This window comes from Pseudophryne corroboree, chromosome 5, assembly GCF_028390025.1.
Source record: "Pseudophryne corroboree isolate aPseCor3 chromosome 5, aPseCor3.hap2, whole genome shotgun sequence".
NCBI classification, from domain to species: Eukaryota; Metazoa; Chordata; class Amphibia; order Anura; family Myobatrachidae; genus Pseudophryne; species Pseudophryne corroboree.
Genome location: NC_086448.1, coordinates 98,894,051 through 98,907,727, shown reverse-complemented (window position 1 = coordinate 98,907,727; position 13,677 = coordinate 98,894,051). Strand labels below are relative to the sequence as shown.

Here is a 13,677-nt window from a genome sequence, read left to right as displayed (position 1 = left end):
GCGCATGCGCAATGTCCGCACTGCGTCTGCGCCAAGTAAATTTGCTATGCACTTAGGAATTTTACTCACGGCATTTTCATCGTTCTGGCGATCGTAATGTGATTGACAGGAAATGGGTGTTACTGGGCGGAAACAGGCCATTTTATGGGCGTGTGGGAAAAAACGCTACGGTTTCCGGAAAAAACGCAGGAGTGGCCGGAGAAACGGGGGAGTGTCTGGGCGAACGCTGGGTGTGTTTGTGACGTCAAACCAGGAACGACAAGCAGTGAAATGATCGCAGATGCCGAGTAAGTGTGGAGCTACTCAGAAACTGCTACGAGGTGTGTAATCGCAATATTGCGAATACATCGTTCGCAATTTTAAGATGCTAAGATTCACTCCCAGTAGGCGGCGGCTTAGCGTGAGCAACTCTGCTAAAATCCGCTTGCGAGCGAACAACTCGGAATGAGGGCCTCTATTTTGTATGTGACACTTCATTACACTTATATTGTGTACAAATATGGTAATGCATGTTTCTTATTCACTATTGGTACTGTCAATCCACATCTCTAAGCTTTAGTGGGGTGAAAATATTCACACTGGCGCATACAGTCATGTACAGACAAAGTCAGACTGATCTACTGGCGCACTGGGGAAATCACAGTGGGGTCAGGTTTTAGACTGTGCGCTCGATTTATACATTGTTACTCTACTAAAAGGTAAGTTACTTGGTTGAACAGTACCACTGATGAAAATACACCAATATTTGTTCTACTGCCAATCAAAGTGTGTGCTCACAACACAACACTGTTACCTCCTCTTGTTGACTGTGAGCTTAAACGTAATAAACACATTTCCTGGGAGGGATTGGAATGCATTGTAGCTCTACACTCATTCACTAACCTACAAGTAGGTCAGTTTTACAATTGTATGTATTTCGCCCTAACTAGACCTGCCACAGTTCTCTGGTACATTATCCCTGGGCGCTGCCGGCCACCCTGCTCCCAGGACGCTGCTGGCCACTCCCACTCACTGGACTATGACGGCCACCCTGCTCCCAGGACATGGCCGTAACTAGAGGGGGGCTAAGGGGGCATGCGCCTTGGGTGCAGGATTTGAGGGGGCGCCAAGGAGTTACAGAGGAGCAGGTTTTTTTTTTTTTTTAAACTGTCAGTCCTGTGCTGCTCCAGTGAGACAGCAGACCGCTCCCAGGGCAATGTCTCTGACCCACCAGTCTGCCAGCAGCTGGCTCCGACGCTGTGCGGGTGAGCTCCAGTACCTTGGATCTCTCCCATGTTGGCTACTGTCTAAAACTCTCTTCTTTGCCATGCAGTGCTGCGACTAGCGTGATTGATTTATCACTACATTCACCAACTATTTATATGGTGTTTTTAAATTTTGGAGATTTGCTCATTGTACTATATACAGTATACTGTATCTATACATATTTATTCATTTTGGACTGTAGGTGCTGTAAAATATCCTGTATAACAAGTTTATTTTAAGTTTAGTCAAGGTTGAAAGTTCCATTTATGCTAGTAACCCTTTGCGATATATTGGGCGGTATTCAGTTGATATATAGCTCCCGATCTCCCGTCTAAAGTGACGGGAGATCGCAGGGCGATACTGGATTGATTTCCATTATTGTGCATATTACGCCAATAGTAGTAGGGTTTAGTTGTGTTAAGTGGCTAAACACAACTAAAGTAATGTTTGCGATTGCGAAAAGTCCCGTTAGGGCGCCCAAACGTGTCACTTTTCATGCATTTCAGCTTGTCACCCCTGGGGGTAGTGAGCTGAAATGATAATATCACGCCTGTTGGCAGAAACAAATGAATAGCTGCCGGCAGGCGCAAACGGGTGCGGGAGGAGCGCAAACATTTTAACACCGCTCCTTGACTTGTATTGTGTTTGCTACAGTATAATGGAATATGTGGACTTAGGCATGCTTGTAATTGATAGGGCCTGTGCAACTATATACAGTAGGTTGAAGATACACTATCTACCAACTGTTATCCCTGCCTCCCCAGTCACCCACTATCTACCTGTCACCCTTGCCTCCCTAATCACCCACTATCTACTTGTACCTGTCACCCCTGCCTCCCCAGTCACCCACTATCTACCTGTCACCCACTATCTCCCTGTCATCCCTGCCTCCCCAGTCACTCACTGTCTCCCTGTCACCCCTGCTTCACCAGAAACCCACTATCTCCCTGTCACCCCTTCCTCACCAGTCACTCACTATCTCCCTGTCACCCCTGCCTCACCAGTCACTCACTATCTACCTACCTGTCAACCTGCCTCACCAGTCACTCACTATCTCCCTGTCACCCCTGCCTCACCAGTAACCCACTATCTCCCTGTCACTCTGCTTCACCAGTCACTCACGATCTCCCTGTTACCCCTGCTTCACCAGTCACTCACTATCTTCCTGTCACCCCTGCTTCACCAGTCACTAACTATCTCCCTGTCACCCCTGCTTCACCATAAACTCACTATCTCCCTGTCATTCTGCCTCACCAGTCACCCACTGTCTCCCTGTCACCCCTGCCTCACCAGTCACCCACTGTCTCCCTGTCACCCCTGCCTCACCAGTCACTCACTATCTCCCTGTCACCCCTGCCTCACCAGTAACCCACTATCTCCCTGTCACTCTGCTTCACCAGTCACTCACGATCTCCCTGTTACCCCTGCTTCACCAGTCACTCACTATCTCCCTGTCACCCCTGCTTCACCAGACACTCACTCTCTCCCTGTCACTCTGCCTCACCAGTCACCCACTGTCTCCCTGTCACCCCTGCCTCACCAGTCACTCACTATCTCCCTGTCACCCCTGCCTCACCAGTAACCCACTATTTCCCTGTCACTCTGCCTCACCAGTCAGCTACTATATCCCTGTTACCCCTGCTTCTGCAGTCACCCACTATCTCCCTGTACTCTTGGTACAATTGTGTGACCATGCCCCTTTCTTGTAAGAACACACCCTTTTTGCGGCGACACGCGCTGTCCCTTTAAAATGTTCATCCCATCAAGAGGCGCTAAAATTTATATTTGCTGACCAAAGAAATAGGCTCGGGCCGGCCCTGATTATCATGCATGCACTATCAGTATTTACCATATATATATATTCATAAAGGGACCTAGACCATGCACATACTAATGGTTGGCCAAGCTTCTGTGCTGTTTGGTCACACCCCTTAAGGGTGGACCTTTACCACAGCATTCCCCCGGTGGGCCATTCATGTTTAAGTCTGACCCGGTGGTCCCATTGTGAGCTTCATTCACCTGAACACATGCATGTAATGTGCTTTTCTCATGCCTGTGTGTTTTCCTGCTTACAATCAGGAAGGGTGTGGGTCATTGGTCGACCCAAACTAGGTCGACAGTCATTGGGCGACCACTATTGGTCGACAGTGACTAGGTTGACGCGGTCATTAGGTCGACATGGAAAAGGCAGACATGGAAAAAGGCCGACATGAGGTTTTACATTTTTGGGGCGTTTAGTTATCTTCGTAAAAGTGACCGGGAACCCCAATTAGTGCATCGTATCCCCTCGCATGGATTGCTTCACTTGCCATGCTTCGCGCAAGGTTACTATTCCCAATCGTAGTCGACGTGGATCATAAAGTATGAAAAAGTTAAAAAAAGGAAAACATTTTTGTGAAAAATGTATGTCGACATTTTAATGTGTCGACCTTTGCCATGTCGACCTACTGACCATGTCGACCAATAGTGGTCAACCTAATGACTGTTGACCTAAGTGTGGTCGACCTAAAGATCGGATACCAATCAGGAACAAATGTAAACAACTCTACAATGTGATGCCATTGTTTCCTAGTGAACTGATATATTTGCATGCTCATGAAAATTTGGTTCAAACTACAACAAAATGACTGCCATGCTTATGTGAAGCTATGCAGTACTTTTTAAATATTTTTTTCTCAATAAAAAGGACCTGTCCTAGGCAAACTAGGACATTTAAGAGCCATAAGCGATTATACTTGCAGCTGGCACTGCAGCACCTAATGATTTCCATATGAAAAGTGTTGTCAGAATGAGTCTTTGGGCACTTTTCCAGCCACAAACTCATCCCTTTTCACATGGGATTTATTTAAGATCCAAAGACGATACCTGCTACATTTTCTGATCGGTTACTCTGGTATGACTGGATGAGCGTTCCCCATGCATTGCAATGTGTCACCACTGTATAGTAACTTTATGAACATTCAAAATGCCCTTCTGACACCAGCTTAGAGTTAGAACACTGCTACAAAGCAATACTTATGCACTGCAACCATAAATTTGTAAAATAAATTATATTATTAGTTAATAACATTAATAATATTTCTCAAAAAATGCTAAATTCGTAGCCAGATTATTTGGGAGGGGACAACTGGAGTCCTTACAAAAACGGCCCCAGGGCCCTCCTCACAATGCAGCAGTACAGCATTCTGAGAGGTGTGCATGCCTGCCACCCGTTGCTCTTCACTGGACGAGCCCCCACAAATCTTAATCTGGACATGCCTGCATAACATACAAAGTATGAGTCTCCAGATCGAGGCAGTAAGATTATCACAGGTAGGTGGAACCTATCACTACATACTGATCACATGGCTACTGATCTGGTGCATATCCAACCCATAAAATCCAACTGTAAAGCGGAACGGAATATGTTAGTGCTACTGTATATAAGTAAATGTTAATAAATAATAAAATGACTGTCAAAAAAATATTGTAAATACAGAAATAATATTAACGTGCTCTGTTATACCAATTACATTCTAAGCGTAATAAGGCAGGAAATATACAAGTTAAAAAATAAATACAATGTACTTTCTGAGTATTAAATATAAAACTTTATATGAACAAATGTAACCACTTTTAAATTTCTTTTATATATGCAATTTAAATTGTGTTTAACAGAATATTTAGCAGCGTCACAGTTTTATCAAACTGAAACTTATTCTTTCTCTCAGATTTTTACTTTTGTATTTCCAAACCTGCAAACTCGATTACACGTTGGCATGGTTACCCAGATTAGGCCTCGAGGAGGAGGCTTACACTTTACCGGGCATCTCTTGTGATCGAAAAATAAATACGTGCCGACAATGTCTTGTCGTACTAATGAACTCCAAGCGTTATCACTGGCAGGCAACACACAAAGTCCAAAGCTGACACATGGGTATAACAGTAAGGATATAGTATATTGATATCATATGTTTAGGGATATTTTTTTTGTCTTCAAGGGTTTTTTTTGTTTTATTTGTTTTTCAATACAAAATCTGTATCATATAGGATTTTCGTTGACACAGGCATAGACAAGGAATGTTGCTTTTTGGTAAGGGATGACACTCCTGTGTAACTTGTACAACATATATGTATATATTTTATTTACTAGTCATGTCTTTTTTTTTTTTTTGAGGTGTACAGATGTTAGTCAGGTAGCAGCGGATCTTCGCAGTGCACATGGTCCCATAGTAGTAAGTGTCCTGCCGGCACGCTAGAGTCAGCAGCCCCAATACAATGTCACAACGGGGCCAAAAAGTGCGTCAGATAAAATAAACGTCTTCTCCATGGGAGGTCTCCTCAGTCAGCATAGATGATAAATCCAGAGAATGTGCTGTACTTGTTGCTGTTCCCTCCGTGGGCTTTGCCCCCATCTAATTTTATATAGACTTCATCTCCCGGCTCTAGATGTAGAACCACACTGTTACTGGCATAGTCATAATTCTGGTCTGCATCCTGAGCGATTGCACTAGCCCGAACCTGAGCGAGAGAAACAAGAGACAAGAATTAATCATTCACATATATCTGCAAAACCCTTCTCTGCCAAGTTACAGCATAGCATGGATGTTTGAAAGAGCTGTATACGCCAGCTGCCAAGAGGCCGGCTATCAACTCCTATTTCCTCCTCTTCAGTAACTAAAACAGTTTTACAAGTTTACAAAGCAAAAGCAGTTCATCAGAATACGTTAGGGCTTATCCAGCTAGAGCTGGAAAATGAAGCTAATTTAATAACGTGATGACCCATGCACATATATGCTGTAGGCTAGAGCAGCTGACCTGGCCCAGATTGGCAATCGGACAATTCTAATGCTATGTACACATCAGTGCGATGTCCGCACGATGCGACATCACCTGCGATGGGGTCACGACATCGGCAAGTGCATACACACTTGCCGATGTCTGCTGCATCGGGAGGGAGGAGCGGGACCATGCTGCATTCGGCAGCATGGCACTTGTAAGCAACATGCAGGTCCGACGTGCAATGCTGGATACGACCTGCGGGAGCTCACATCGTATCCTGTATCGTGCATACACACTATACAATATCGCAACGAACCGGCCGATGTCAGCTGTATTGTATGCTATATTGCATAGTGTGTACGCGCCATAAGGCTGGCCATACACTGCACAAGTCCAGGCGACAAGAACAGGAGAGGAGCCGATTGCCTGATAGTTGGGTGTACTCTGTACGCTACATGATGTATACAGGAGATCTCCACGCACAGCCTGAAGATGGCTGAATGACGGTTGGTAGCAGTGGCACCGTGGGGGGAGGGGGTGATCGTATTGATCGAACCCCCTCCCTGGGTCTGACCCTGGCTGAAGGGCACATGAGTGCCACCTGCAGGTTGTGGAGCATAAAAGTATTCCCTACACTTGTTTTATTTATTTTTCAAAAAGGGGGTGTGGACACACCACTGTGATTAGGCCACGCCCCTTTTCATTACTGGGTCCCGGGAATTCTTTCTACAGTCCTGGTTGGAAATATCCAACAGATTAAAAAACAAACAAGCTGAATGATATAGACCGTTTGTCAGAAGCTTTCAGACTGTAAAGCAGGGGTGGGGAAGCTTTTTTCTACCAAGGATGATTATAAAATCCTTTGGGGGCCATACAAAAATTATCAACTTAAAAATTAGCCTGCCCCCCAGTAGTTATTCCTCTTGGTGTGCACCAAAAAATGGGTGTGGCCAATTAAAATGGGACGTGATACACATATGCCCTCAATAGTGCAGTGCAAGATACACATATGCCGCCACAATGCCAGATACACGTATGCCGCCACAGTGCCAGATATACATATGACCCACAGTGCCAGATACATATTACCCCACAGTGCCAGATGCACATTACCGCACAGTGCCAGATACACAGTGCCCCACAGTGTCAGATACATAAATGCCCCACAGTGCCAGATATACAAATGCCCCAAAGTGCCAGATATACAAATGCCCCACAGTGCCAGATAACCAAATGCCCCACAGTGCCAGATACACATTGCCCCACACATGCCCCCCCACCCCACTGTGCTGCTCACTGCTGCTGCTGTGTGTCTTGGGAGGAGAGCGCAGCATGCGCCTCTCCTGCCCCTTAGTGCTCAGTCCGGCGGCAGTGGCGTGTGTCATCTGTCAGGGACCAGGCAGGGAGGAGAGCGCATTATGTCGGGCGGTGGTGGTGGCATGTAGGACCTCAAACCAGCCGCCGGTGAGCCAATCAGAGCTTGCAGACCATCAGTGGCGACTCCTGATTGGCTGCCAGTCCGCGAGCTCTGATTGGCTCACGAACCGGCGGCTGGTTTGAGATCCTATCCGCCGCTGCCGTAGGACATAGCTGTGCTCTCCTCCCTACCCTGACAGCTGAGATACCCCACCGCTGGACTGAGGGGTGGCGTGTCTCCCTGACACACAGCAGCGGGCCAGAACAAATGGCTTTGCGGGCCTTATACGGCCCACAGGCCGGAGATTTCCCCACCCCTGCTGTAAACGGTCATTGTTCAGTACCATACACTGAATGATCATTCACAACAGTCATGTAGTTTTCTGGTTTCACTCTTATCATGCAGTGTATGGCCAGCTTAACATTAGACAGAAGTGCCATTATGCCTGACTGCACTATGGGGCTGGTCTTGTCTCATATTTATGATGAAACGGGTCAGCTTGCCAGCAGGGGTAGTCCACCCCGCATGTCAGGCCCTCCCCCCACCGCACAGGTACAAAAGCATCACACAGCGGCATTGCTTCTGTACCTGAAGAGTAGCTCCCTACCCGCGGAGCTCCTGCGTGCTGGCAGGAAGCTACCCATCGCTCTCCGGGTCTCAGCGGCTGCGTGTGACGCCACGCAGCCCACCCCCCGCACGGTCCGGGCACACCTGCGTTGCCCAGACCATGCCCCTAAAATGGCGGCCCAACGCCAATTGCCTGCAACCTCCCGCCCAGCGAATGCCTCTGCCTGTCAATCAGAGGCGATTGCTGGGCAGAGATGCCGATCGCATCTCTGGCATGCACCGGCGCCCTGCGGCACCGGCGCTTGCGCAGTTCAGAACTCAGCAGCGATCAGGTCTGAATTAGCCCCCTAGCCCCAAGCATTGTGATGGGATAGACAGACAGAGGCAGAAGGAAGCCGCACTCTCAGGACTTTCTATAGAAAATTATCTGGTGAGAAAACTTCTATTGAAGTGTCTCCTGGGAGTTCCGCTTCCTTCTCCATCTGTATATCTAATATTGGGGATGATTAGTAATAGGTATAGAATGCATATGTTGGTACAGATTGAGTTTCCCATATCCCAAAATCTGATATTCATAATATTCTGAAACCAAAACATTTCTTTAGCGCGGCTGAGATAGTGACACCCAGTGGCGGATTGGCCATAGGGTTTACAGGGAAGATTCCCGGTGGGCTGACACACCCGTGGGGCCTGTTTTGTTTGAGGACATGTGGTCCTTTTTATAGACATAATGAATAAGATGCAAAATAATTTGCATATATGAAAATTACTTTGCCACTTAGCCTGTGATTGCAGATGATCTAGTGCACAGGTTCTCAAACTCGGTCCTCAGGACCCCACACAGGGCATGTTTTGCAGGTCTCCTCACAGAATCACAAGTGAAATAATTAGCTCCACCTGTGGACCTTTTAAAATGTGTCAGTGAGTAATTAATACACCTGTGCACCTGCTGGGTTACCTGCAAAACATGTGGGGTAATGAGGGCCAAGTTTGAGAACCACTGATCTAGTGTATGCTCTGTCTGCCTGCTTGGCAGACATATAAGATTGAGTGAATAGTGATTGGGATACGGTTGGTGTAATAAGCAAGAAAATAGATCTTTCTAAAGAATGATATAGTTTCCTAAATTCTGAAGGTGTATCATATAATCATACTTGCCTACCTGACCCTCTCCATGAGGGAGAAAATGCTCTGTTTCTGGTCTTTCCTGGTAATGTATGATTGCCATCACCTGTGGTGAAACACCTTTCTTATCAATTAACTAGCTCACCACAGGTGATGGCAATCATACATTACCAGGAAAGTCCAGGAACAGAGCATTTTCTCCCTCATGGAGAGGGTCAGGTAGGCAAGTATGCATATAATGTGCTCATAATATTTAATTTTATTTCTTTTTAACTTCCCCCTTGATGCTGGACATGCCCACTAAGTATCTGGAAAGTCTTGGGGGGAGGGTGCTGCTGCCATGGCCCATGGCTAGACCTTACACCTCTGGTGCTGCCCATGTGGGGCCACTAGTACAAATTTTTCCAGGGCCGCTTTTTTTTCCAAATCCGCCCCTGGTGACACCTCTGATTTCTGGTGGCTCAGAGTACACACACTTTGTTTCATGCAGAAAATTATTAAATATTGTATAAAATGACGTACAGGCTGTGTGTATAAGGTGTATATGAAACATACAAGCATCCTGTGGTTAGACTTAGGTGGGTCCCATCGCCATGATATCTCATTATAGTATGCGAATATTCCAAAATACGGAAAAATCTGAAATCCAAAATAGTTCTGGTCCCAAGCATTTCCGATATGGGATACTCAACCGGTATCAGCTTTGTATACAAGTATTATCAGTCCAAGTTTAGCCCCACTACAACTCAGGTGTTACTGTAGCTACAGGCTGGGGGTGGAATCCCGGAGATCAGAATACAGACACCAGGATTGATGGGTGTTGTGGACACCCACGAGTGTGAAAAGCGCTGGCGCCGCTCCTGGCATTCTGGGCGGTCGGGATTCCGGCGTCGGTATCCTGATTGCCGGGATCACGACCGTCGGGATATTGACTACATGCCTTAGCTACTGTATCAGTTGCTGAATAGCGGCAGAAATATGACAGATACGGTATCTTCTGCTATGAGTTATACACATTTCGGAACATTAGACCCTGACATTAGATAAGGTAACGGGAAGCGCTCTATTCCTGTTATATGAGAGCGAGTCAGCTCTAAAGACATTGAAAGCAGTATTTGCAAAGCAGAACTGCTCTGGTGATGGGCGAGTAGTGTGTCCAGGTTACTTCTCACAAGGTAGCCGTCCATCTGACAGCCATTATGGCATAGCTCGCCTTTATGCTGCCAATCCAAACCTAGAACATAAAAGGTAACGAGTGCACTGTGGTGTCACAATTTTTAGCTGAATTCACAAAAGTTCTGTCTCTCTGTTTCATGCAGGTTAAAAAAAAAAAAGATCTTAAAAATATCTAACTTGGGAGTCCAATGTGCATTAAAAAAAAAAAAAAAGCAAATTGGGTGTTTTTATTGTTTACATTTTTTTTTTACATTTTCCCCAAAAAATTCAAACCAGACCCCCCCCCCCCTCCTCCCATCAGATCACAGATGCCTAAAGTTTGCGTCTTTTCACTTGAACCTTTGTATATTTTAGTACAGTGCCTATGTAAAAAGACGCAATGGCAGTGCCACTAAGATAAATCTATGAACCGGGCCCTCAGTCTATTGTTATAGGTGGTTATTCCGAGTTGTTCGCTCGCTAGCAGTTTTTTGCAGCCATGCAAACGCTAAGCCGCCTCCCACTGGGAGTGTATTTTAGCTTAGCAGAAGTGCGAACGAAAGGATCGCACAGCGGCTACAAAAAAAAATTGTGCAGTTTCAGAGTAGCTTCAGACCTACTCCTAGATTGCGATCACTTCAGACTGTTTAGTTCCGGATTTGACTTCACAAACACGCCCTGCGTTCGCCCAGCCACACCTGCGTTTTTCCTGGCACGCCTGCGTTTTTTTCGAACACTCCCTGAAAACGGTCAGTTGACACCCAGAAACGCCCACTTCATGTCATTCACTCTGCGGTCTGCAGTGCGACTGAAAAGCTTTGCTAAACCCTTCGCTAAACCCTGTGCAAACTACATCGGCCATTGTAAAACTACGTTGCGCGTGCGCATTGCGCCGCATATGCATGCGCAGAAGTGCCGTTTTTTTGCGAATGCAGCTAGCGATCAACTCGGAATGACCCCCATAGTCTGTACTAGACCTACTTGATCCATGCCACTGATGCCTTGTTTTATGAATGGTTTGCTGGCACCTAGGAATCCCCACCAGTGGATTCTACCAGCTACCCCGCCAGTCACGTCAACATCAGTGCTTTCTAAATGATCCATTTCTCAAACGTTAGAGTCATGTTTCTACTGATAAAAAAATGTGCGATACAATATGCCACTCTGTAGAGCGCTGCTATAAGGTGCATTCAAATAATAATTAGGTTTGGTGAATAGCTGACACGAGAAGAATATCAAACAATGTGACACTGCCAGACTATATATAGAGCCTCTAATGAAAGCGGGAAGATTCTGAGGCATTTTCAAAACTGTATCATGTTGTGAGAATACTTTTTGGAAGCATGCAAGTCAAAGTAATGATAGAACAATTCCGAAAATACTCGGCTAAGATGTATCTGTGTCTGCAGCTTTCATCCCTCCCCATGTATCCTGCGTTCCCTACACTGCCATTGTGAGACGCTAATTTATATCTGGGTCATATTTCAGACTGGTACTTTTTGCTTTACATATGTTAACTGTGAATAAACAACTAAAATATAATTATAGCCAATTAATGTTACTTATTTCTATATTGCTTTTAATAAAAAATCTATAATTTAAGTATATATATATATATATATATATATATATATATATATATATATATATATATATATTAGTGATGAGCGGGTTCGGATCCTCGGGAATCGAACCCGCCCGAACTTCACCTTTTTTTTCACGGGTCCGAGCGACTCGGATCCTCCCACCTTGCTCGGTTAACCCGAGCGCGCCCGAACGTCATCATCCCGCTGTCGGATTCTCGCGAGATTCGAATTCTATATAAGGAGTCGCGCGTCGCCGCCATTTTCACACGTGCATTGAGATTGATAGGGAGAGGACGTGGCTGGCGTCCTCTCCGTTATAGTAGAAAAGACTGAGTGACTTATAATTGTGGGGAGGATTGGGGACGGGGAGCAGCTGTTAGGGAGTACAGTACAGGGTTTTGATTATACCACCAGTGAGTTTAATCCGTTGTTTCTCTGCCTGAAAAAAAACGCTCCACCATATCTGTGCTCACTCAGTGTGCTGCACTGCTGCATATATCTGTGCTGAGTGCACTGCTCACACTGCCTAATTGTGGGGACTGGGGAGCAGTTATAGCAGGAGTACAGTGCACAGTTTTGCTGACAGTGACCACCAGTCCAGTATACGTTTGTCTGCCTGAAAAACACTCCTGTGGTGGCTTTTTTTTTCTTCATACTAGTTTAGCAGTCTGCTGACAGTGTCCACCAGGTCCGTTATTATTATACAGTATATTATATATATATATAGCAGTACGGTAGGCCACGGATGTACCTGCCTCTGTGTCGTCAGTGCACTCGTCGTCCATAAGTAATATAATACTATACTATAGTATCCATCCATCTACATTGTATACCTGTGGTGGCTTTTTTTTTCTTCATACTAGTTTAGCAGTCTGCTGACAGTGTCCACCAGGTCCGTTATTATTATTATTATTATACAGTATATTATATATATATATATATATATATATATATAAACACAAGATATTCGGCACTCACTGCTTTTCAAGAGATTCAACTTGCCGGGTGCCCTCCGCAGCAAACAGCATACGTACACACGTCATCAGAAGCATAATGATACAAAGACACAAACAAACATTGGTGGTGAGTTACTCATGTATAAATGTTTGTTTGTGTCTTTGTATCATTATGCTTCTGATGACGGTTGAAATAAACCGAAACGTTAAGCGCTAATTGACTGGTCTGGTCTTTTGGCTTTGAAAAGCCCGTGAGTGCCGCCGACATCTGTGTGTGTATATATATATATATATATATATATATAGCAGTACGGTAGGCCACGGCTGTACCTACCTCTGTGTCGTCAGTGCACTCGTCGTCCATAAGTAATATAATACTATACTATCCATCCATCTACATTGTATACCTGTGGTGGTTTTTTTTTTCTTCATACTAGTTTAGCAGTCTGCTGACAGTGTCCACCAGGTCCGTTATTATTATTATACAGTATATTATATATATATATATATATATATATAGCAGTACGGTAGGCCACGGCTGTACCTACCTCTGTGTCGTCAGTGCACTTGTCGTCCATAAGTAATATAATACTATACTATAGTATCCATCCATCTACATTGTATACCTGTGGTGGCTTTTTTTTTCTTCATACTAGTTTAGCAGTCTGCTGACAGTGTCCACCAGGTCCGTTATTATTATTATACAGTATATTATATATATATATATATATATATATATAGCAGTACGGTAGGCCACGGCTGTACCTGCCTCTGTGTCGTCAGTGCACTCGTCGTCCATAAGTAATATAATACTATACTATAGTATCCATCCATCTACATTGTATACCTGTGGTGGCTTTTTTTT

General features: G+C 45.1%; 1 protein-coding gene across 1 annotated transcript in view; it reads right to left on the bottom strand.

Annotated features, from left to right (window-relative positions):
• Positions 1 to 4,820: 4,820 nt before the first annotated feature.
• Positions 4,821 to 13,677, bottom strand: part of LOC134928810 (complement C1q-like protein 3) — a 76,956-nt gene continuing 68,099 nt past the window's right edge. Inside the window, exon 2 of the mRNA XM_063924796.1 lies at positions 4,821 to 5,745. Coding sequence (XP_063780866.1) covers positions 5,566 to 5,745 — 180 coding nt within the window. The 3' untranslated portion in view covers positions 4,821 to 5,565. The remainder of the gene's footprint in view (positions 5,746 to 13,677) is intronic.